The following is a 22912-nucleotide window of genomic DNA, read 5'->3' as shown; positions in this document are numbered from 1 at the left end:
AATATAGAATTCTGCTGCCACTGTCCCCCACTACCCAGGATGTAGCACTATCTTCCCCAACCACAAAACCCCCAAAGCTGATCAGTTCCCTAAGCTGCTCCTGGATATGCACTAATCTGTGTGTACTCAGATGAGTGTTGACTGACATGGTCCTTGGTGACACCAAAATGGCACAGGTCCTCTGTCGGGGAGGGAACTCTCCAGAGTTCTCCAGCTCTCTGGGGCTTCATTATAAACATCCTCACCCTGTTCCCAGGTCATTAATGACATGAAAAAGAAAGACACACCTGTTCATACTTCACAGACCATTTCAAAACCATCCAGGCCTCACCTTACAGAGCACTCATCCTTCAATACTGTCAGTGCACAATGCCACACTGTCCCAGCAACCCCATCCTTCATGGGCTGCTTTTGAGTTTCTCCTTAGAACCCTTCCCCATTGTTCCTAAGGCTCAAAAGTCTGTAAGAGCCTTGATCCCATCAATGCTGGCTTAACTTCCCCATCCCATCAAATGGGCACACCATCATCAACTTCAAGGCTATAACCTGGCCAAGTGAGATAACTATAAACATGGTGGCCATGTACAACACACACTAAGTGTTCACTCACTGTTAATTTTTCCCTTCTGGTCTATTACATCCCAGAGTCTTGAATCTTATTGTTGTCCTAGGCATGGCTTGACTCCACTCTACAGGGGACACTCATGAACACAGATAGTATCTCCTCTGATTACTGCAAGTATGTGTGCTGCTCCAGAGCTCACTGGGCATTTGAGAGCTCCCAGTGGTTAGCTGGCAAGTCAACCCACTTAAACTCATTGTGGTCATTTGTACACAGGCAAAATAGAAAATATCTGTTTTCCGGTAATTCCCCAGGTTTGACTGTAGCCAACATAGGGATAAATAAGGATTCTGCGTGGCTCCCCTCTCAAGAGGAGTCTCTGGGGACACCTTAGCCAGAGCACTCACTCACTGTCTACCCTGGGGAGTCCCAGGCTGTGGCTTCCTCTGATTCAGGGAAGTACCTTCTAGGCACAGACAGGCTTCTCACATAGAGTCCCAAAAACAGAAAGCCCCAGAGTTCACCTGTCTGTTTAATAAATAAATTCAACAGGCATTTTCTAAGTTTCTTGTTCCAACCACTATGCTAGGCACAAGAGGTACAGCCTTGAACAACAGACACACAGCTCGAGGGAAGAGAAAAACAAATTAAAACATATTTGGGTCAAGTTGAGACTTTAAATAAAGTAGGACTAAGGGAATAGGGTAGGCTGGGGGAACGGCATCAAGAAAGGCCACCCTGAAAAGATGACATCTGAGCAGAGACCTGAAGTGAGGAAGCAGCAGCCATGGGAATATCTGAAGAAATGCAGTCCAGACAGAGGTTAGCAGGAAGTGCAAAGGCCCTAATACTGGTTGTTCTTTGCATATTTGAACAGCAGCAGGAGAAAATGAGGTGGGTGAAGTAATTGGGGCTGGGGCTGAGGCCACAAGGCTTCGTGGGTCACTATAAGGACTTTGGATTCAGCTCTGTATAAGATGAAAGCCCTCAGATGGCTTGAGCTAAGGGGTGATACAATCCAACTCCCACTGTAAAACAGCTCCTCCAGCTGCTGTTAGGGGAAGGGGAGAGAAGCACAAGGACTACATGGGAGGACACTGCCACAGTCCAGGCAGACAGTGGTGTGGACTAGGGTGGCAGCAACAGTCATGAGAATAGTGATTCTAGATACATTTCAAAGTAGAGCCAATGGGATTTGAAAAGTTCCCCAGAAATGTGTCTGATACCAGAAACTTCTGGACATTACCAGATGCCTGTATTAGGTAGACCAATGGACAAACTGAATTTAGTCCACTAAGTCCCTGCTGGGGTGTGCAGGTCTAGAAGCTGCATGGCTGCAGAACTCCAGGTGGGAAGTCACATGACTCTGTGTAAGAAAGGAGGTGGGGGAGCCCTCAGATATGGCCAGGGAGGGGTCTCTCCCAGCAGGAAACACACACATACCCCCTTCCTTGGAAGGTGGCTTAGGGGAAAACTGCTCCTGGCTTTTCAAGGTGTAAGGAGAAGTCCTTGGTGAGGAAGCCCAAGTGAGGTAGCTTGGTGATCTGTGTTCATGTCCTGGCTCTACCACCTCTGGACTCTGGACTCAGCCCTTTAAGAGTAAACGAAAATCACAATATACCACCTGTGGGGCTCCTGTGAGGTTGAAATAAATTAATCTATGTAAAAACTGGTCTGCAGGTTTGGAATTATAACCCATTGACCTTTCCTAGTCCTATGACCTCGGACTTGCCGCCTCTCTGGGCCTCTGTGCCCTCATCTATAAATGGAAGAATAACACTTCTTCTTCCCCACCTCCGCAGTACTGAGGACTGAACAGAGGAGCATTCTACCACAAAGCTACACCCCCAGCCCTTTTTATTTTGAGACAGAGTATTATCTTGCTAAGTTGCCAAGACTGGCCTTGAACTTGGGATCCTCCTGCCTCAGTCTCCCCAGTAGCTGGGATTATAGGAATGTGCCACCACACCTGGCTGAGAAACAACACATTTCAGAGCTATCATAAAGATAAAGGCTAACAATATATGAAAAGTCTTAGTCACAGAAAAGTGCCTCAATGACCATGAAATCCCCTCCAGGCCTGTAAGTAGCATTTGATATAATCCAACTAAATCCTCTTCCATGCCATCACCTTGCCCTAAAAACTCTGTCCATCTTTCTCACCTGCCTGTCATGGGAGGGAATTGAGTGTCAGGAAGACCCTTGGCTCACCCTCCTCTCTCCAGCCACATTTCTATGATCTCCACAGAAGGAACTCACTCTTGCCGCCTCAACAAAAGTCCCTGGCAACTGTAAACATGTCCTCAGGCTCCAGTCTGCATGGAACAATCATCACCTGAGGGTCACCCATGGAGAATCCTGCTCTCAACTCCCGTGGCTCTCCCTGCTGACATGACCTCACAGGGCTATGATGTAGAGCCAGCAAGCATACAGAAGATGCTGGACAGGTAGTGGTGAGTGAGTATGGAAATGAGTCCTCCGGGACATTGCTTTCCTTCTTGTCTCCGGGCTCCCTGGACACGGACCAAAACACAGCACCAGGTGCAATGGTGTTAGAGGTTCCACTTCACATGCTTGTGAACATCATTTCACAGTTTCTGTCATACCCATAACCTCAGTTAAAGTTTAAAAGCCCTGCTCAAGGTCCTTTGGCAGACCCTGCATACAAATGATCAGCCACAGAAATAAGTTCCAAAGGCCTCAGAGAAATCAGACCAAAGGAAAATAAGGCAGTGGGCCTAGAAAAAAAAAAAGGGGAAAGCCTTCTCCATTTTTCCTGTCTCCTAGTGTCTCTTGGTGGATTTAAGGAAGTGAAGTGGGATAAGGGAGTACAAGGCTGTTAGAATCAGATAATTAAGTCTATGTCGTGTAATTAAGTCTATGGGGAATTATAGCAAACTGTGAAGAACGAAAAGTCTAAAGATAAAGAGGATTTTTCCTCAAAGTCATCTTCAGCTGTAGATGATAAAAGCATCAGTTTCATAAACCTAAATCCCTCACTCAAGGCTCCCGCGACCTTCCGCTAAGTACCAAGGGCTCAGGCCTGGAAACCAAACTTCCTCTGTCAGCAGGGACAGGGCAGGACTTCTGTACAGGGTTGAGTGCTGTGAGGAGGAACAAGGGGAGGACAGTGAGCATGCCCTGGCAGCTGTCCTTAAAAGGCCCTGGCCTTTGGGTGAAAGTGAGTGCAGCCCTTACACTGCCAGGGGTCAGGTTCTAACTGGGACACCCCTCGGACACTCACACCACCCACCCTATTTCCATCCTTTCTATTTTAAGACAGGAGTGCTGCCAGGCTGTGGTGTGTGTTACCTGCATTCTCCTTATTTGGAGGCCAGCCCTCACCTGCTGGGTGGGATCTCTCATGTGCTCCAGCCTACTTCCCCTAACCCCACCCCTACAAATGTCCAGCATGAGCCAGAGCCTCAAAGAATGACCTCCACCCCCAGCATATTCCACCCTTATTGCCTACAGCCAAGGTGAGCCCATCAGAGCCCTGCTGGAGTCCCTTTCGGTATCCTCCTGGACGGCAAGATGAAGACTCATTCTACAGCCTCCCCTCTTCCAGTGTCCCACAACATGTCACGCTCTTTCCTTTCCCTTTAACATCTGAGACTCTCAATAAATTCTTGCTTGGTTTTCAAGATCCAGCTCAGGCTTCTCCCAACCCCAAGCCTTCCCTGGCCATCCCTCGTCCATGCCCCTCCCCATGCTTCCCTTATCAAATAATTTGCACAGTATCCTCTAGTTATTAGCACATCTATGCCCCTCCAGAACACAGGCTCCAAGGATTCCTTGAGGACACCAGTAGTGCTTTGAGTCATTATGTCAGCACCTGTTAGGTACCAGATATATTCTAGGAGCCAGATATTTAGCAGTGAACACAAATTACAAAATGGTGTCAAGGAGCTAACATTCTAGGGCTAATAAGTAGCCAGCACATAATAATACTTTTTCTATATTCAAGACTTGGGGGACTGGGGATATAGCTCAGTTGGCAGAGTTGCATGCACAAGGCCCTGGGTTTAATCCCCAGCACTACCAGAAAAAAAAAAAAAAAAAAAAAAAAGACTATTCTGAGTACTTAATGTTAATTCACTGAATCCCCATCATAAGTATTATTATTCCTATTTTACAGATAAGGAAACTGAGAATTCAGATTATATATCTTGTTAAGAATCTCACCACAAATTAGCAAGTGGCAGGGCTGGGATTCAAACCCAGGCAATCCTATACCAGATCCCATACTCCTAACCACTGGGCTATTCTGTCTTCCAATGCTTACTCTGCTTTCCATGTTTTGGTATCCAAGTGTCCAGGTCATTGCTTGGCATACACCAAGTGCTCTCCCAAATAAAGGGACTTTGAATGATAAAGTCTGGCCCCCTACCCAAAGCTCCCACTCCTCTTCTCCCTACCCAATCCCACTTTACAAGACCCCACTACCACCAAGTCTTCCCTGACTTGTCCAGCTCCTGAACTGTTCCCTCCTGGGCACTTCTCTCCATGGGGCAAGTGAACTATTTATCTGAATGCTTAATCACATGCCACCTGACCATTCTGTCACCTGAAGCTGTGTGGGCCTTGTTTCACCTGCTCCCTTGGCTCCTTGATATGCCCCAGAGTACAAGAAATAATGGTGCCAGATGTACAGCAAAAACAGATAAACAGATGCTAAACTGAACCCAACCTCCCCTCTCCATTTCATTATCACTAGAACATTTTCTCCTCCTGGCCAGAAGAAGAAAGGCAGGGCTCCAGTCTGACATAACTTTTGCTACAACTATATTCAGATTGACTAAATTCATAAGCTATAGCAGTCAAGGTCATAATTAGGATGCAGCTCCAGTGAAAAACAGCAAGTAAAGTTGTACACTTTTAACTCTTTGGTTAAACCATTAAGATGTTCAGTGCTATTAGAAAATGCCTATAACTTCTGGGCATGGTGACACACACATGTAGTCCCAGTTACTTGAGAGACAGAGATAGGAGGATAGTAAGTTTGAGATCAGACTTGGCAATTTATCAAGACCCTGAATAAAAATAAAAATTAAAAAGGGCTGGGGTTTAATCCCCAATACCAGAAAGAAAAGGCTAACAAACTCAGCACAATATTGCACACCTATAATCCCCATAATTCCAGAGGTTGAGGTAGGAGGATCACAAGCTCAAGGCCAGCCTCAACAACTTAGTGACACCTTGTCTCAAAATATAATAAAATAAAATAAAAAGGGCTGGCAATGTAGCTCAATGGTTCAGTGCCAGAAAGGGAAAGGAAGGAGGGAGAAAAGAAGGAAGGAAAAAAGAAAGCAGCAGGAAGCCGCAACTGAGAATCTGAGCTGACTGGACAGGATATACAGGTACCCTGTTGGTCTATCAAAAGACAAAGCGTTCCTGCAGGACCTAAGCCAAGGAATCACCCAAATATATCTAGACCAGCATAACCAAAAATACCTAGTATTCATGAAAATAAATGCTAAAATTTACTGAACCATACTATGTTTTAGGAATTAATACTTTACATGTATTTTTCTTAATCATTGCAGAAGACTCATGGGACAACACCAGCATTTGCCACATTTTACAGAGGTTAAATAACTTGAGTTCTATAACTACAAAGTCTGGCTCCCAAGCCTGTGTACTCACCCACAACACCATAACTTCCCTAAAGTCCAGTGTGGAAACAGCTGAACCATGAGAGGCAAAAATAGGTACAGAAGACAGAGGCTCTCAGCAAGGTGGATACTTCTCCCGTTTCCCCTGATAGCAACACATCAGGCCCACCTGGTTTTGAGGCCACATCTAGCTCCAGAAAGATTTCACTTAGGCAGGGAAGGGAGATCTGAAGACCAACCATCAGGAAGAAAGTCCAGAACTGAAGGTCCTCGGCCAGGACAGTCTCCTCGGCCACTGAATGCTTAATCTAACTTAAGAGCTGAATCTCAAGAGCAGCCCTCTCCCCAGGTGACACCAGCTTCAAGTTCAGCAAGGACCCAGCAAGGGACCAAGCAAGCCCTCTTCCCATATGACACAGCACAACTGACGGACAAGTGTGTGGATCTGTCAGAACCCAGTGGATTCCCCTGTCCAGAGGTTCTGCTTCAGAGCCAGGACACCACTCCCACCAAACTCCCAAGGTGCCTATGGCACAAAAGAACCATACCTTCTCAGCCTACTTCCCCCTCCTCCCACCAGAAATGTCCAAAGATAAAGAGCTGAGCAATGACCTGGAGGAGAGACAGCAGGAAAGCATGGAGTGAGATTTTTATGCTAACTCTCCTCAAGATTCCAGACCCTTCCTTGATGGGCAGGAGTTTATTTTCAAAATATTCTTTCCACTTTGGGTGGGGGTAGGGTGAGTATTCCATCTCTAAAGAGAGACAAATTCAAAACAAAAGCTTTTGGTTAACAGAGTTTGTCTCCTCTCCCAAACCCCACACTCCTCACAGGGATACTTGGCCTGCCAGATACAGGAGTGGGTGGGGACCCTAACCAGTTAGTGGTTTTTCTCTACTCAACTCACACTAAGTGGGCAGGGGACATGACGGCTGAGATTCCAGATGTGCCTTAGCAAGTCTCTGTGCTCTGGCGCAGCACAGCCCATCCTACCCTCTCTCCAGGGCCCACTGCAAAGTCCAGGGGGCTTCTCTACAGTCCATGTTTGGCGCAGGGTGACAATTCTTGCCACACCATCTGGGCTCTGTTCAGGAGCTGAATCAACAGAAGGCTTCACACAGCTCGCTTCCACTGAGTCCTTCACCAGCAGCCCAAGCCACCTCTCCTCCTCCCTGACCATGGCCACAGCCCCTAAGTAACATGTGCAAAGCCTGAGCATTTCCAAAACAAATCAGAACAGCCTCTGTAGCCTGGCTCATCGTGAGCGGGCACAGGGGGCTGTGATGACCCCAATTAAGGGCTGCTGGGCAACCCTGGCTCTGCTACTTAACACCTGTGTATTGAGTCACTTGATGTCCTGTGACTCAGTTTCCTCACCTATAAAGTGGATAATATATACCAAATAGGAACTCGACAAAAGCAATCAGCTTCTCAGTGCATCAGTCTCATTGCCCCATATCCCAACTCACTAGCACCCCTGATAGGCAAATCCAACAATAAGGAGAAAGAACAAATTCTCAAACCTTTTCACTGACTCAAGGAAGTAATCAATACCTACCAAGATCCCCCTTCCTAAGGCACAGCCTTCAAAGGTTGGGTGAGATCATCCCTCAACACAATGTTACACCCTCTAGCTAGGCTCCTCAGACACAAACAGCTTTGGGAATACAAAGAATATACTTTGGTTCTTATTTAAATATCTATCTATTCACAGAACAAGAAGTCAATTACTTTCCACTCCCCTAAAGAATTAATATCCTCTAAAGAATTTTAGAAACCATCTGGTACCAAACAAAGAAACACATCTACACATTCTCAGGTGAGGAGGATTGGAAAAAGCCAAAATAGAGGCCAGCTGAGCTCTCTCTCCAGCTCCCACCCACACACCAAAACTAAAAGTAATGCAATTATTCAAAGCTTCAGTAAATGGATGTAATTTCAGGTACCACCAATTCCATTCATATATGCATTAATCATTACAGTGATTATAAATACTTAACTTCACAGCATTCATCTATCTACTATTTTTTAAATCCTCAGGTCAAAATGTGCTGAGAAAAATATCTTTCCAAAGACTCTCTCAGGCAGGGTAGGTAATCATTTCTCTTCTCCTTTCTTAGCCCCTGACCATTGACTTTGTGTCCCCACCCTCCCATCAATTTACAACCCCCCATTTACTCCTAACTTAAGCCCTCTTTCCTCATGTCAGTCAGTTTCAGGAGGGCTGGGTCAAAGGTTAAACCAACCCACACCTATTTGGCTGAGTGCTGACCTCATGCCAGATACTGTGCCCCAGAAGTTGAGAAGTTGTTCATGGCACTGAGTCACAATCCTGGTCCAGCACTGTATTTCCCAGGACCAGCTCAAGGAAGACTATAATGCCAGACATTTCCAGGACCTACACACCACCAACACTGTCTCTGTCTGTGGGCCACACTCACCCTCACATGCAGAGGAAGCACTTCTATTTCTCTACCTAACTGCAGCCTACTGGCCTCCTCTGGCTCTCAGTGCCAATCAGGCAGAACAACCTTTCACCCAGCCCCTCCTCTGCTCTCAGGAAGGTCCCTCAGTGGTCCTGATCTTGTGGCCACCCACCAGGCAGTCACAGCCTCCATTCTGTGGTCACTCTCAAGGTCAGCTGGCCTGCCTCCTTCTGGGACTGACAGTATCTTTTGGGCAAAGGTGAGGGCAGCATAGTCCCAACCTCTATTGAGAAAACAAGACCAGGAACTTGGCTTCCCAAGACTCTCCCTGAGTAGCAGGTGGACACTGACAAAACAGCTGTCCCCTACTAACACTCTCTTGAGACCTTTCACACAGCTTAACCAACTAATTAGGACAGATGCCCTCCTGTAATGAGAGACTCACAATTCCTGTACACCTATCATGTGCCAAACAGCATACCAGGAGTTTTAGATAGGCTATCACTCTTAATTCTCAAATAACTCCAGGCAGGAAAATAGTATCATTATTATAGATATGAGGAAGCGAAATCTCAGAGATAGTTTCACTTTCGGTGCTCATGAGAATCACCTATGGTGCTTATAATACATGCTGATTCTCTTGCCCACCCCTGGAGGCTCTGGTTCAGCATTCTGGAACACTGCTCTAATTCTTCTCTATCCTTGCTGCCCCTCATTGTCTTAACATACACTCCAAGGAGGGTTACTGCTGCCCCTAAAATAAGCTAGCTGACCTGCCAGGCAGTGCAAACACTAATACTAATACCTCGGAAACTCCTCCACATGGACAGAGGCATGGTAAATAGGGAATGGAAATCATGTGTGTCCGTCATAAGCACAAGAAATCTGGTCATTCTCTGGGTGGACACAGCTACATGGGGCTTACAGATAAGGAATAGTTTTTGGATTAGTTTTGTTTTTTGGATAATTAGTACAAACCATTAAATGCCCAGCTTCCATTTAAAGATAAGTCTCAACAAGAAAGCATTCAATTTCTAGTGCTACAACAAAAGAAACAAAAACAAACCAAAAAAAAAAAAAAAACACAAGTAAGGATAATTCTCCTTCTAGCTAATCCAACCTTAGATATCCCTAAGGAGAGAAAATCCCAGCTCTTCTGCCAACTGTGCCACATCTTATCTTGGGAAGGTGCTTTACAGGAATAGAAATGATGACAGTTCATTCTCATATAGCACGTACAGCTGCTAGGCACCGCTCTAGGTTGGTAGGTAGAGCCATTGACCCCATTTTACAGATGAAGAAACATCTGAAGACACAGAGGTTGAAGTGACCTGCCCAACCAGTAGCAGCGTTAGGACTGCGTTAGGACTTCAACCAGGCACTCGGCCTACAGAATCCATGTTTTGTAACCACCATGAGGCACTGCCCCTCAGAGCAGGAGCTCACCAACCCCTAGGGCAATATCCTCAAATAAGCCACTCTGCTGAGGCCAACCTACCTACACAGGTGCTACAACCCTCACACCACCCCAAGCTCCTGCCCATTTGGCATCTCCTGCCAAGGAAGCAGCTACCCTACTCCACAGCTGCCAGGCCTTTCTCACTTACCATCAGAAGCTCCCTAGGGCTTTCCTTATTACCCTCTCCCTGCCTAAGGTTCTCATACTGAAATTAAGCAAGGTCCTTTCCCCTCTTGGATGGGGCTGGAGTTAAGAATTGGTGACTCACCAATTAAAAAATAAATAAAAATTTAAAAAAGAGTTGGTGACTGTTTCTCTCCATAGTACCCACTGTGGAGATTGGCATATGCTTAACAGTCTGGTGACTGAACAAATGAATCCTTGACAAAAAGTCAAGGCTCCAACTAACTACTTCTCCAACAAAATGCTCACCACTAAGCTGGCCCACTGGTTCTACCTGTGGACAGGTATGAACAACTCAGTTTGCAAGTGCAGAGGATATGAATATTGCAGAGGTTATTGAATTAACCTAAACCATTGCTCTGGTCAGACCCCTCCCAGGAAGAGAACGGTCTCATCTTCTGCTTCACTCCCAGGGACAGAACACACAGAGGTCTATGCAGCCAGGGGCCTACACAGCCAGGGGCCTATGCACAAGGCTGGAATGGACCTCTTCTCTCTCCATCCTCCCAGCATGCTGTCCATGCCCACCCTGCATGACAGAGTATGTTCTGAGGAGGAATAGGAGGTGAACAGCAGCCCCATGAAGAGACTGCATCCCAATTGAAGCTGTCAGACCTCGAGAGGGTAAGAGCTCTGTCTCAGCAGGAAAAGCCCCTAAGAACCCTGGTATGGCATGGAAACACTCTTCTGGTAAGACCTGAAAGACAGCTTGGCTCTAAGCAGGATTAAGAGGCTCAACAGCCCCTAAGCTGAGGTCAGCTGATCTCTGGGGAGGAAGAGAGAGCAGAGAAGGGGGTGATGCTCCAGATGGAGGAGGTCTACTCTCCCAGAGCAACAGGGATCTGCCCACTCTCCTGCCTGAGGCTATCCATCCTAACATAATTCTTCTACCCTACTGTGTACTCAAGTGGGCTTCTGCCTTAGGATGATCAGAGAAGATGCAGAGAACCAATTATGGGGGATAGACCCTACAGGAAGGATTCAGAATAGGACTAATGAGTGACGCAAGCCATGGTAGAAACTGCACAGAATTTGGAGCCAAGAAGACTCAGGTTCAAGTTCTAACTCCCCCACTGATGATCTGGCCTTGGGAAGATCATTTAATAACCGGTTCCCCCCCACTTCACATGCCCAGTCTGTACAACAAGGACAATCAAAATATCTTCCTCTAAAAGGAAATGTGTTTTTTAAGTATAAAACATCACAAAGGAAACACTAGACAATATATACGTCTATCCTATAGTGGCTAGAACTGACAACCAAGTGACTCCCTGGATTAAGGACAGGCATCTGTGTAGTGCTCTAAATGCCCAGGAAAGAGGCAAACCAAGAGCTATTTACCCACCCCAGTAGCCTGGCCTCTTGGTTCCCAGGCCCTGCACCCTGGGCAAGGTAACTTCGGCCTTGGGACAGCCTAGCCCTTGACAAACAAGGCTATACACTGTTGTCTTTTAATTAACTTTTTATTTGGAAATAATTGCAATCTTACAGGAAAGCATTAGGAGTAAGTGCCCCCATATTTCCCCTTACCTAGACTCACTGAACATGGTGTCCTACATACTATCTTCTTCCTCCTCCATTCACACACATTTTTTTCCCCGTAACCACTTAACCACTTAAAAGCAAATACATCAGGGGCTGGGGTTGTGGCTCAGTGGCAGAGTGCTTGCCCAGCATGTGTGAGGCACTGGGAGATTTTATTTATTTATATATATATCAGTGTGTATTCTCAAGAATAAATAGGGACACTCTTTTTTGTGGTGCTGGGGATTGAACCCTGGGCTTTGCACATGCTAGGCAAGCACTCTACCACTGAGCTACCTCCATCCCAAGAATAGGGACATTCTTTTTTTTTTCTCCTCTTAGTTATAGGTGGACACAAGGTCTTTATTTTACTTTATGTGGTGCCGAGGATAGAACCCAGTGCCTCACACATGCTAGGCGAGTGCTCTACTGCTGAACCACAACCCCAACCCGGCACATTCTTTTTTTTCTTTCTTTTTAAATAATATTTTAGTTGTAGATGGACACAATATTTTTATTTTATTTATTTGTTTTTATGTGGTGCTGAGGATCAAACCCAGTGCCTCATATGTGCAAGGCCATTACTGTATCACTGAACCACAACCCCAGTCCATAGGGACATTCTTTTGATATAAAAGTTACGCCATTTTATTGGTTCAAACCAATTTCTGAGTTGAGTTCTATCGTTTGCATGCTCCTCACCCAGGCAACCCCAGTTCAAGGCCACCAAACTTCTCCTGCAGCAGCTAAATGCAATCAGAACTCAGAATTCACATCTCCACCCCACCTTGCAGCCATGCAGCTGTTGAGGAGGTTCCCATTCATTGGTCATTTACCATGTGCCATGCACTTGCTAAACCCGTTCCATCAATTAATTCTGTAATTCTCACATTGAACCCCACTGTACTGATGAGATGTGAGACTTAAAGGAACCTGCTAAGGTCAAGGAGCTATACAAGGTAGAACTGAAGTTGGAATCTAGGTGGTAGGCTCCAGTGCCCATACCCTCAGTCCTGCCTCTTTGCACAGGCTGTCATTCACATTCACAAGCCTATAATACATTTTGGGTATGATGCAGTTGCCTGGCTATGCCTTTGGGCTTCCAGAAAACCCAACACTGCTACCCAGGCCATTATCAAGTGACATGTAGGCTAGATGAGAGAGAGGTGCTCTGGCACATGTCAGTTTAAGCAAAAAACAATCTGAGGCCACAACAGCCACGGGTGTGTTCCTCAGACCTGAGCACAGCCATCTTTGGAGATTAGGGCCCAGAAAGACCAGAAGGTCAATAAGCCATCTCCTTATACTTCCCTCTTACCATGGACTTAAGAGGGAAACAGGGATCCCCTGGAGTACATGTTTCTATTTAGGAAACACTAAATCATACAATAAACCCAATTTTACTACAATATTGATCTAAAAGGAAGATAAGAAAGAAGATCTTAGAATAAATCAAGTTGAAGGTAAAGTCTATAAGAATTTTTGCACAGAACCAACATTTTGATGACATTTCTGGCCATCCAGTCTCCCAGATGAGTTGAACTTTTCCCTCTTCTGTCATTAAAGCTGTAGTCAAAAAGTTTGAGAAGCCCTAGTCTAGGGAATGCAACCAGGCCTCTCCTCTGAACCCTGAAAAGGCTGACCTAATATAGTATATGGCTTTAGGAAGATCACTTTACTCTAATAAGTCCAAATTTCTGCACTAGAAAAAGCAGTAATTGTGAGACTTGAACCAGATAATGTTCAAGAAGCACTCTGTAAACAATAAAACATTAACTCAAAATACTTCTCATTTCAGAAAATCAAAAAGCAAATGTTTTGACAGCCATTTAAAAACAACAGACAAATAAAACCATATTCCTCCAGGTTTTCCCTCTGCCAATATTTACTTCAGAAACCATGTCAGTTTACTGAGATGATGCTGTCTTCCACAATGAGCAGAAAGATTCAAACCCATGCTGTCCTCTGAAGAGACAGAAAACTGGAGCAGGCACCTCATCAAATGACCCAGTCTTCCATATCCTGAAGTGCTCTCTTAAGGAATCTTCTTTTTCCAAAGTCCTCAATTTAGAAAGCCCCAAACTTATTCCCATAGATATGAGAATGGAAGAGTGCCATCCAGTCACAGGATTTTGGTTTTTTTTTTTTTTTGTTTTTTTTTTTTTAATATTTATTTAAGTTCTCGGCAGACACAACATCTTTGTATGTGGTGCTGAGGATCGAACCCGGGCCGCACGCATGGCAGGCGAGCGCGCTACCGCTTGAGCCACATCCCCACCCCATAGTCACAGGATTTTGTTGGTGGTGGTATTGGGGTTGAACCCAGGGTCTCCTACGTGCTACCATTGAGCTCTACCACCAAACTCCATCAGTACCTTCACTAAGGCACAAGAAATCTAGACCCACTCTCTTGACACATGCAGTCCTGAAAACAGGGGGAACTCCCTCCCTCCCCTCAACTCTGAGACAAACTCCACCCATGGGTAAAAAGCAACTTGTAACATTTTTTTTCTTGAAGAGGTTTTTCCAGATCTCTCAGGGAACTGTTCAGAGATTGCGATACAAATCATGGCTCCTTTAGCTTTCTCTAGAATACTCACTGTTAGTCCCTTACCATGGAACCTAACACTTAAATCCATGAACCAGCTTTCACCCTTTACTTTATAAAATGACCAGGAAGTGAAAGGTAAAATGTGGGATTATGCCAGAACTTGTCAAACTGGGAGAACCTTTACTTACCCTTCAACAACGAGAGGCTTCAAATTTTCTACTTTACACACATAAGAGCTCCTAGTTTTCCAGAAATTCATTGTGAGAATTTTAATATCAAGTTTGATATGAAGTTTCTGGAACTGTTGGCCTGTTCAATATTCACTGGCTTTCCTGAAGATTTCTAAGCTTGGTGCCTACTGCAAATTGGGATCCCACCCAGATATCTGCCACACTTCATTCATTCTTCCCTCCCCAGTTCCTCCTCTGTCCCTATGATTTCAGACTGAAAAAAATGAGTTTGCTGAATGTAAAACATAGATCGGAAACATTTGGCATTATCTGTAAAGTGTACCTCTGAAGGAGAGTGAAGACTCACTTCCTGCCTCTGGGAGACAGGTTCTTAACTGCCCAGCCTCTGAAACCCTATGCTCCACCCAGCTTCCAGGCTCCTCACTCTTGCTGGGGGGGGGGGGGGGCTGCACACAGGCACTCATGTCCTGTTGAATCTGGGACATAGGAGTGGGTATTCAGCATAAGAGGAAAGTGCCCTGATAACTACTTTTTTTGGTCCCAGAGATTGAATTCAGGGGCACTCAACCACTGAGCCACATTCCCAGCCCTATTTTGTATTTTATTTAAAGACAGAGTCTCACTGAATTGCTTAGCATCTTGCCATTGCTGAGGCTGGCTTTGAACTCACGATTCTCCTGCCTCAGCCTACCAAGCCACTGGTATTACAGGCCTATGCCACAGCTCCCAGCTGATATCAGCATTTAAAGCTGTATTCGGTATAAATACAGAGATAAACTTAGTATAATTTAAGTGTTACATTTTTTTTTCACTTGTAACGACTTTAAAAACCACAACAAGGCTGGGCACAGTGGCACACACCTTTAATCCCAGTAACTTGGGAGACTGAAGCAAGAGGATCATGAGTTCAAACCCAGCATCAGCAACTTAACAAGACCCTGAGCAACTCCACGAGACCCCATCTCTAATAAAATATATATTAAAAAGGGGGTTGGGGGGCTGGGGATGTGGCTCAAGCGGTAGCGCGCTCGCCTGGCATGTGTGTGGCCCGGGTTTGATCCTCAGCACCACATACAAACAAAGATGTTGTGTCCACCAAAAAAAAAAAAAAAAAAAAACCACTAAAAAATAAATATTAAAAATATTTTCTCTCTCTCTCTCTCAAATAAATAAATAAAAATAAAAAGGGGGCTGGGGATATGGTACAGTGGTTAAGCACCCTTGGGTTCAATCCCTGATATCCAAACACACACACACACACACACACAAAACAAGTTGAGGGAAAGACTACAGAAAAAAGGAAAAAGTGCTTTTTTCCTTTTTAGAACAAGACTTTCATTTTATTTTCAATTTATCCTGGAGTCCTGCAAATTATGTAGCTGGTCCCTAGGACTTGCTTTAGGCCACAGAGCCAAGGAAGGGAAAGCCAGCCTTACTCTAGGCCTTTCTGGAAGTCTTTTCCAAGAGTCCCAAGGCCCTCACCTAGGAACTGGCGTCCACAGAAGAATGACACCTACACAGGATGGCCCTGCAAGGCCCTAAAAGGAAAACTGAGGGACCGAAGCTTGAAGGAACTTGTGCAATCAGCTGGTTCCTGTCAAGACCTTGGAGTCAAGTCAGGGGATGCTAAGGCCCAGCAGCTGGGGTGGAGGAGGGGGAAGAGATAGTCCATTGGCCAAGACACATCCTAATCTCCAGATGCAAAGCACTAAGATAATGAGGTAAAGAAGCCAGAAGAGGTTGTTCGAGCCTCCAGGGGCTGGGTTCCTGCTTGGAATGTTGTTCTTAACAGAGACTGACTACATCCAAGCAACCTGGGGTCCAGGCACCCGCCCTGACAGGTCTGTTTCTGGCTTCTTGGCTTCTTCAACTTGCCCAGCCTCCTCAACACCCTAGTCACCTCCCCAGCAAGGAGTTTTCCAAGACTTGGAATATCTGGTGCATTTACTGGGCCTCTCTCTCTCTTTTTTTTAATACTTTTATTTTATTTTATTTTTTTATGTGGTGCTGAGGATCAAACCCAGCGCCCCACATACACTAGGCGAGCGCTGTACTGCTGAGCCACAACCCCAGCCCCTTACTCTTAAAGAGACACTACTTCTTCCATAAATACCAAGTGTCTGTGCAGTGCCTAGCCCCAGGTGAAGTGCCAAAGTGTCAGAACAGGGCACAAGATGCCCTCCCTCAGGAAGCAACCTTGGCAGAGGCAGGTTAGCCATGCCCCTCCTCTACAATTCACCTTCCTTTTCAACTCAGGACCCAGTCAAAGTCTATTGTTGGAAAAACTCAACTTACAAGTTTCCATAAAACCCCTGAAGAGGAGCCCAGTGTAAATCTCGCTTTCTCATGTGTCCCATGTCTGAAAGGCTCTGTCTGCCAAAGTACATTTACTAAATAATAATGAACATCTTTTATTGCTTACAAATCAGAGACACGCCAGCACCCATAAGAATGGGAAACCAAGGGCTGCTATTCTTTCAAGCCCCCTCAATCCCCAGCAAAAGCAAAGGAGATATTTGACCCTATTAACCTTGGGGCAGCCTAATTTAGCAATGGCACATGGGCATAAGGTTCCTTGATGTACTGACACTGGCTTTCACCTGAGATCTGAGGCAGAAACCACCAGCACTACTGTGGCTACTATATCAGAGACTATTCTATAGGTAGAGGCTGAAGACCTATTGAAGTTCTAGTTTAGCTCTGACACTTTGGTCAAATCATTGAAATTTCATGGACCTAGTCATCATCTGAAAAATGGTGATATCCTCTACCTTGCTCCCTATAAGGGCTGTTGTAAAGGAAAAAGTCAACTGTCTTTTGCTGTAGGAATGCCTGGGATTACTGTGTATTTTCACATATATAATTGGGACCAGGCATGGTCTCTATATCACCAAACTCTTGTGAGAATCAAATTAGACAATGGTTATGAAGTGTCTCCTGATTATTTGTTTTTGGTACTAGGGATTAAACCCAGTGTTGCATTACCATTGAGGTACATCCACAGCCCTTTTTAATTTTTTTACTTTGAAATAGGGTCTAAGTTATTGAAGCTAGTCTTGAACTTGCAGTCCTCCTTCCTCAGCCCTCAGGATAGTTGAGATTACAGGTGTATACCACTACACTCAGCCTGATTTTTTTTTAATGAATCAAAAAGATTGAGCTAATACATTATTACTACAACTAATATTGCTGCTGTTGTTAATGACAATATTATCACAAGTACTAAAATAACTTGCTAACAAGGACTTAGAGCAAAGTGGAAGAATCCTGGAGCACAAAAATTCTTCCTAAAGGAATATTAGCATCACATCATCTAGAACTGGGAGAATCAGCTCTTCTATCCCTCATTAATGCAAAATTGAATCAAAAGTACTAAAATCCACCTGCCTTACTTCAGAGTTTTTTACTTTAAGAAATGGCCTCTGGAGTGCATTAAAACCCTGCTAAACATTAGGAACAACTGATGCATCCTGAAAGCCTCACACAATTTTCCTGTCCAAGAATCCATCAGGAAAAATAAAATCAGCCATGCCTATGAATTGTCTCTCTAATATTACTGACTCATAGTAGAGGACTAATCCCCTGAAAAAAAAATCAAACGTTCAGAAATGTTCACAACAAACCTAAGAAAGCAAACTGAAGCAAAACACTTTTGATGTAGGGAGAAGGAGAATAAATACTCTCCAATCCTTAGGTCTCTCATGAAATTGTCAGAGGGAGACAGGAAATAACAATAGTTACCGTGGGGTCCCAGCCTCCTGAAATGGCTTGCCTTTGAGGGTACAGAACATATGTCATTATCACTGTCTTGTAGGCCTTCCCATAGGCCTAGGAAGCCAGGACCAAAGCCTTGGGGAATAGGAAGCCAGGGCTTGCTATAGGGGAAGGAACTACTAGGGACTTCACAGAGTTACCAAAGCAGAGTAACAGCAGGGATGAAGGGCAGGAGGCTGTAACTATGGACTTGTCACCTCCAGTATCCCAGTTTAAGGCTGTGCCTAGTACTTGAACGCACTCACAGCCTTTCCTCCTGGTAAATGGATGCGGGGCCCTGCTCCTGTGTGAAACCAATGAGACCTGGAGTCCCTTCCTCTCACCACTAAAACACTGCTCTGGCAACTGTTCCATCTCTTTCTCCCTTTCTACTGCATGATTCCCATCAGAACAAATCATGCCTACAATTTCCCACCAAAAAAAAAAAAAAAAAAAACCTCATTCAATCCACATCCTCTCCAGGAACCAGCTAATGTTTCAACTTCACTTTGCACAAGAACTACTAGGAAAATGTGCCTATCCCTACTGACTTTGTGTCCTCACCCCATACTTCCTCTTCTACCTACTCCAGTTGGGTTTTGTCCTTGAGGTCCTGTGACCTTGCCTTGCATAGGTTTTCCCCTACCTTTTCGGTCCTCTGTCTCCTATGCTGAATTTGCCTCTTTCCCAACCGCTGAACACTGCACTGTCCCAAAGCTTAGGTCATCTTCTCTTTTCTGTCCACACTCTCATCCTAGGTGATTTCATCTATTCCCATGGCCTTGAACAATATATATTATACCCAAATGGATCTTTTCAGTCCTCTCCCTCCATACTTCAGATTCATACATCTATTTGATACTTTCACATTCCAGAGGTATCATGGCAAAACCAGATCTTGTTTCTCCCCTGCCCAAACATGCTCCTCCCCAGCCTTACCATCTCAATGATATAGGCAGCACCCACTCAGGTATTTATGTCCCTAAGAGTCATCTTTGGCTCTTCTCTTTTTTTTCACAAACTGCATCCAATACATCAGGAAGGTCTGCAGACACTACATCCCAAACACAGCCTGACCATCCATCTCCAGTGTTCCATCTTCAGGCCAGCCACTGTAAACTCTTGTCAGCCTTCTACTGATCTTCTGCCTCCCTCTACAATTCCACCTACAATTCATTCTCCTTAAAGCAGACAGAATAAAACTGCAAATCAGAGCATGCCACTCTCCTGCTTAAAAAATCTTTCAATGAGTTCGCACTGGGCTTAGGATAAAGTTTAAATAAAAACTTATTACCTTGGACCACAAAGCTTTACATCAGCCAGCCACAGTGGTGCATACCTGTAATCCCAGAGGTTCTGGAGGCTGAGGGAAGGAGGATTGTGAGTTCAAAGCCAGGCCCAGCAACTTAGCAAGGTCCTGAGTAACTCAGCAAGACCCTGTCTCTAAATAAAATATAAAAAGGGCTGGGGATGTGGCTAGTTGGGTTCAATCCCTGGTACCAAAAAAAAAAAAAAAAAAAAAAAAAGCTTTATATCATTTACCTCTCTCCTACCTGTGGCCTCTTGTGGTGCCACTTTCTCCCTTCTTTACCACCCTCCAGTCACACTGAACTTTTTGCTCGTTGAACCTGAAGCCTTGTGTGTGTGTATGTGCCCTGTAAGTCCTTATACTGGCTTGTTCCCCTTTTCTGAAATGTTTTGTCTCCTTGAAGTCACCACAGCATGGCACCTTCCTATCCTCCAAACTTTACTTTAAATGTCACTATCTCTAAGCCTGACATGGTGGCACACACCTGTAATCCCAATGGCTTAGGAAGCTGAGGCTGGAGGATTGAAGTCAGCCTCAGCAATTTAGCAAGCCCTAAGCAACTTAGCAAGACCCTGTCCCCTCCTCTCTCTCTCTCTCTCTCTCTCTCTCTCTCTCTCACACACACACACACACATATAAATACATTTATTTATAAATTTAATAAAAATAAATAAATTTATATATAAATGTATTAGTGTGTGTCTATGTATGTTTGGCTGGGATGTGGCTCAGTCGTTAAGCAACCCTGGGTTCAATCCTTGGTACAAAAAGGAAGGAAGGAAAGAAGGAAAGAAGGAAGGAAGGAAACACCTTTCTTAATCTCCCAATCCAACCAAGCGACCTAGTCGCTTGACGACACATCACCTTATTTTAATTTTCTGCATAATAGTTACCACTATCTGCTATTATTGTCTACTCTTTATTGTGTTGTTCCCTTCCCTCTCCGCTACATTTCAAACTCCATGAGCAGTGAGAGGTTCTCACTTCTATAAGTCTCATCCATCAGTATTTCAACCACTGTGCAAGAGCCCAACTTGGGGGAAGAAGGCTCCAGATTTTCTCCTACTACTAACAGTGTTTCAATCGAGAAATGAATTCTGACTCATATTCCCCCAGAGTACACCCAGTACTAGTTGAACCACTGTCCAGACCTTTGGCTAGTTCATTCATTCAGTGAACAAACATTTACAGAGGGCCTACTCTATACCAGGCACTAGGGCAAAGGATCAAAGGCAGTTTTTGACTTCATAGAACTCACAGGGAGCAGGCAGAGTGAGAAACACTACAACACAGGTAGCGTCTTTACTTTCCTGAAGTGGGGAAAGTAAAGACTTTACAGGTGTTAAGAGTGTGACTGTGCCCTTTACAGCCCCGCCATCAGATTTCTTCAGACCCTACAGACTCACAGTGACGTGGCTAGTGAGGCAAAGTTCCAGGGAACTGGAGGAAAAGCTACCACTTTACTAGGGGGCAGAAGTGATTGTTCGGGTTCAGCGCCTCAGCGCCAAAGGGAAGGGGCTGAAGAGTTTGAGGAGTATTATGGATTGAACGGTTCCCCTCCCCACCCCCACCCTACTCCCGAAGGCCGGACCTGAGGATGGAGGGCCCCGGAGCGGTTCCGAGTCTCCTACACCGTCCCAGAGAACTCCATTGGAGAGGAAGACCTCCCTAGGCGAGAGTCACTTTGTCCTTTCCTACCCCCAGCCTCAGGCCCCCGACCCAGGACAGGACTCCTGGATCGACTCCCGCACCACAGCCTGTCGCCGGTCCGGTCCCGGCACCCGCCGGCTACGCGCAGCCCGAAACCCCGGCGGGGAGGCGTGGCCCGCCCTCACACGAGCGCCGTGGAGTTTTCAACTCCTGCCCCAGCAGCGGTACCGACCCGGGAAGTGGCCCGGGTCCCCCTGTGAGATGAGGACCCCGGCCGCCTCCGTCCCGGAGCCCGCCACACAACTCCTGCACACAAAACCCCAGAGAGCAGCCGCGGCGCTCTGCGCGCCAACTCGCCCCGGACCCGCGCGGGAGGACGGCGAGAGGCGGGGCGCCTGGCGGGAACCCCGCCGGCCCCCGCGGCACAGGTGCGAGCGCTGCGCGGTGCGGCCCCCGACTCACTCACTCGATGAAGTAGCTGGCGCCTTCCTCCGTGAAGCCCTCCTCCCAGCCGCGGGGCAGGTCTGCGGAAACACGAGAAAAGTCGAGTCAAACTTGGGGCCGCCGCGCCTCACGCTCCCAGAACGCCCACCCCGCGGACCTGGAGCCCACCTGAGCGGATCATGTGGCCGGAGTTGACTGGCTCTCCAGTGCGCGGGTGCAGCCAGGTGGTGCAACAGAGCTGGTCACTGAGGGGAGAGAGGTGCACCTGTTAGCGCCGCCGCCGGAGGACCCGGTCCGGCCCCCGGCCCCCGGCCCCCGCCGACCCTGCGCCCCCGCCCGAGTCTCCGCGTTCCCACGCCGCACTTGATGAAGAAGACGCGGCCGTCCCGGCAGACGCCGTAGGACCAGTGCTCAGGTAAAGTGTCCCGCCCGACCGCCGCCGCCGCCATGTTCGCCGAGCTCGGAGCCGCAGCGGTCGCCGCGGGGAGGGGGAGAGGGGGCGGGGGCAGGGGCGGCGCGGGCGGCGGGCCCGCGAGCTCGGCCGGCGCGGGGCCCCGCGGCGCACCCCGACCCTCCATGCGGCGCGGGCCCCTCGCTGAGCCGATGCGCGGCCGATTCCGGTCCCGGAGTCCCGCCGCCCCACTGACCGGCCCGAGCGCGGGGCCGGTGGCCTTTGTCCCCGCGTCTTCCCCGCCCCCAGCCCGTCGGCCCTGGCGCGCCCCTTTGCTGAAGCCCAGAGACCCAGGCGGAGCGAGGGGCCGCCGGCGGAGGTGCCTGGGACCAGAACAACTAGAAAAACGGCGCGGCCCTCCGAATGCCCCAGTAAACCCCACCTGATCCCACCACCGAACTTCCTTCCCAGGAACCGTACTTCTTTCTGAACCAAGAAACAGGTTACTGCCATGTTCCCAGCCTGGGTTTCTTCCTCAGTGAAATAAAGTTAACCATAAAGCCTGCACGGGGTTATGGTGAATATTCAATGAAGTAACAATGGTGTAAAGTGCTTAACTGGACCCTGGTGGGTAGAGAGTGCTGTATTAATGCCAGGCTGAGCCTGATTTTATTTTACCAAGTTCGCAAGCAGGGACTGCTGTAGGAGCGTGTAGGACCTCCCCCTACTCCATACACACCTCTGAAGTTGCACTGATCACAGGTTTCGGCCTTCAGTTCCTTCCAGGTAACAGAAAGAAGGGGTTCTGAGGGCAGGGCTGCACCTGTTGAAAAAGCGGCCAGCAGGCGGGGCC

The 22912-nt window shown here is 46.8% G+C and overlaps 1 protein-coding gene across 1 annotated transcript in view; it reads right to left on the bottom strand.

Moving 5' to 3' along the window:
- Window positions 1–22117, bottom strand: part of Plekha7 (pleckstrin homology domain containing A7) — a 210750-nt gene extending 188633 nt beyond the window's left edge. Inside the window, exons 1-3 of the mRNA XM_026399024.2 lie at window positions 22032–22117; window positions 21837–21913; window positions 21691–21748 (exon numbers count right to left, since the gene is read on the bottom strand). Of these exons, the coding sequence (XP_026254809.1) occupies window positions 21691–21748; window positions 21837–21913; window positions 22032–22117 (221 nt within the window). The remainder of the gene's footprint in view (window positions 1–21690; window positions 21749–21836; window positions 21914–22031) is intronic.
- Between the last annotated feature and the right edge of the window lie 795 nt (window positions 22118–22912).

This window comes from Urocitellus parryii, chromosome 4 (genome assembly GCF_045843805.1).
Source record: "Urocitellus parryii isolate mUroPar1 chromosome 4, mUroPar1.hap1, whole genome shotgun sequence".
In the NCBI taxonomy this organism is placed as follows: domain Eukaryota; kingdom Metazoa; phylum Chordata; class Mammalia; order Rodentia; family Sciuridae; genus Urocitellus; species Urocitellus parryii.
This window is presented reverse-complemented; position numbering and strand designations above follow the sequence as displayed.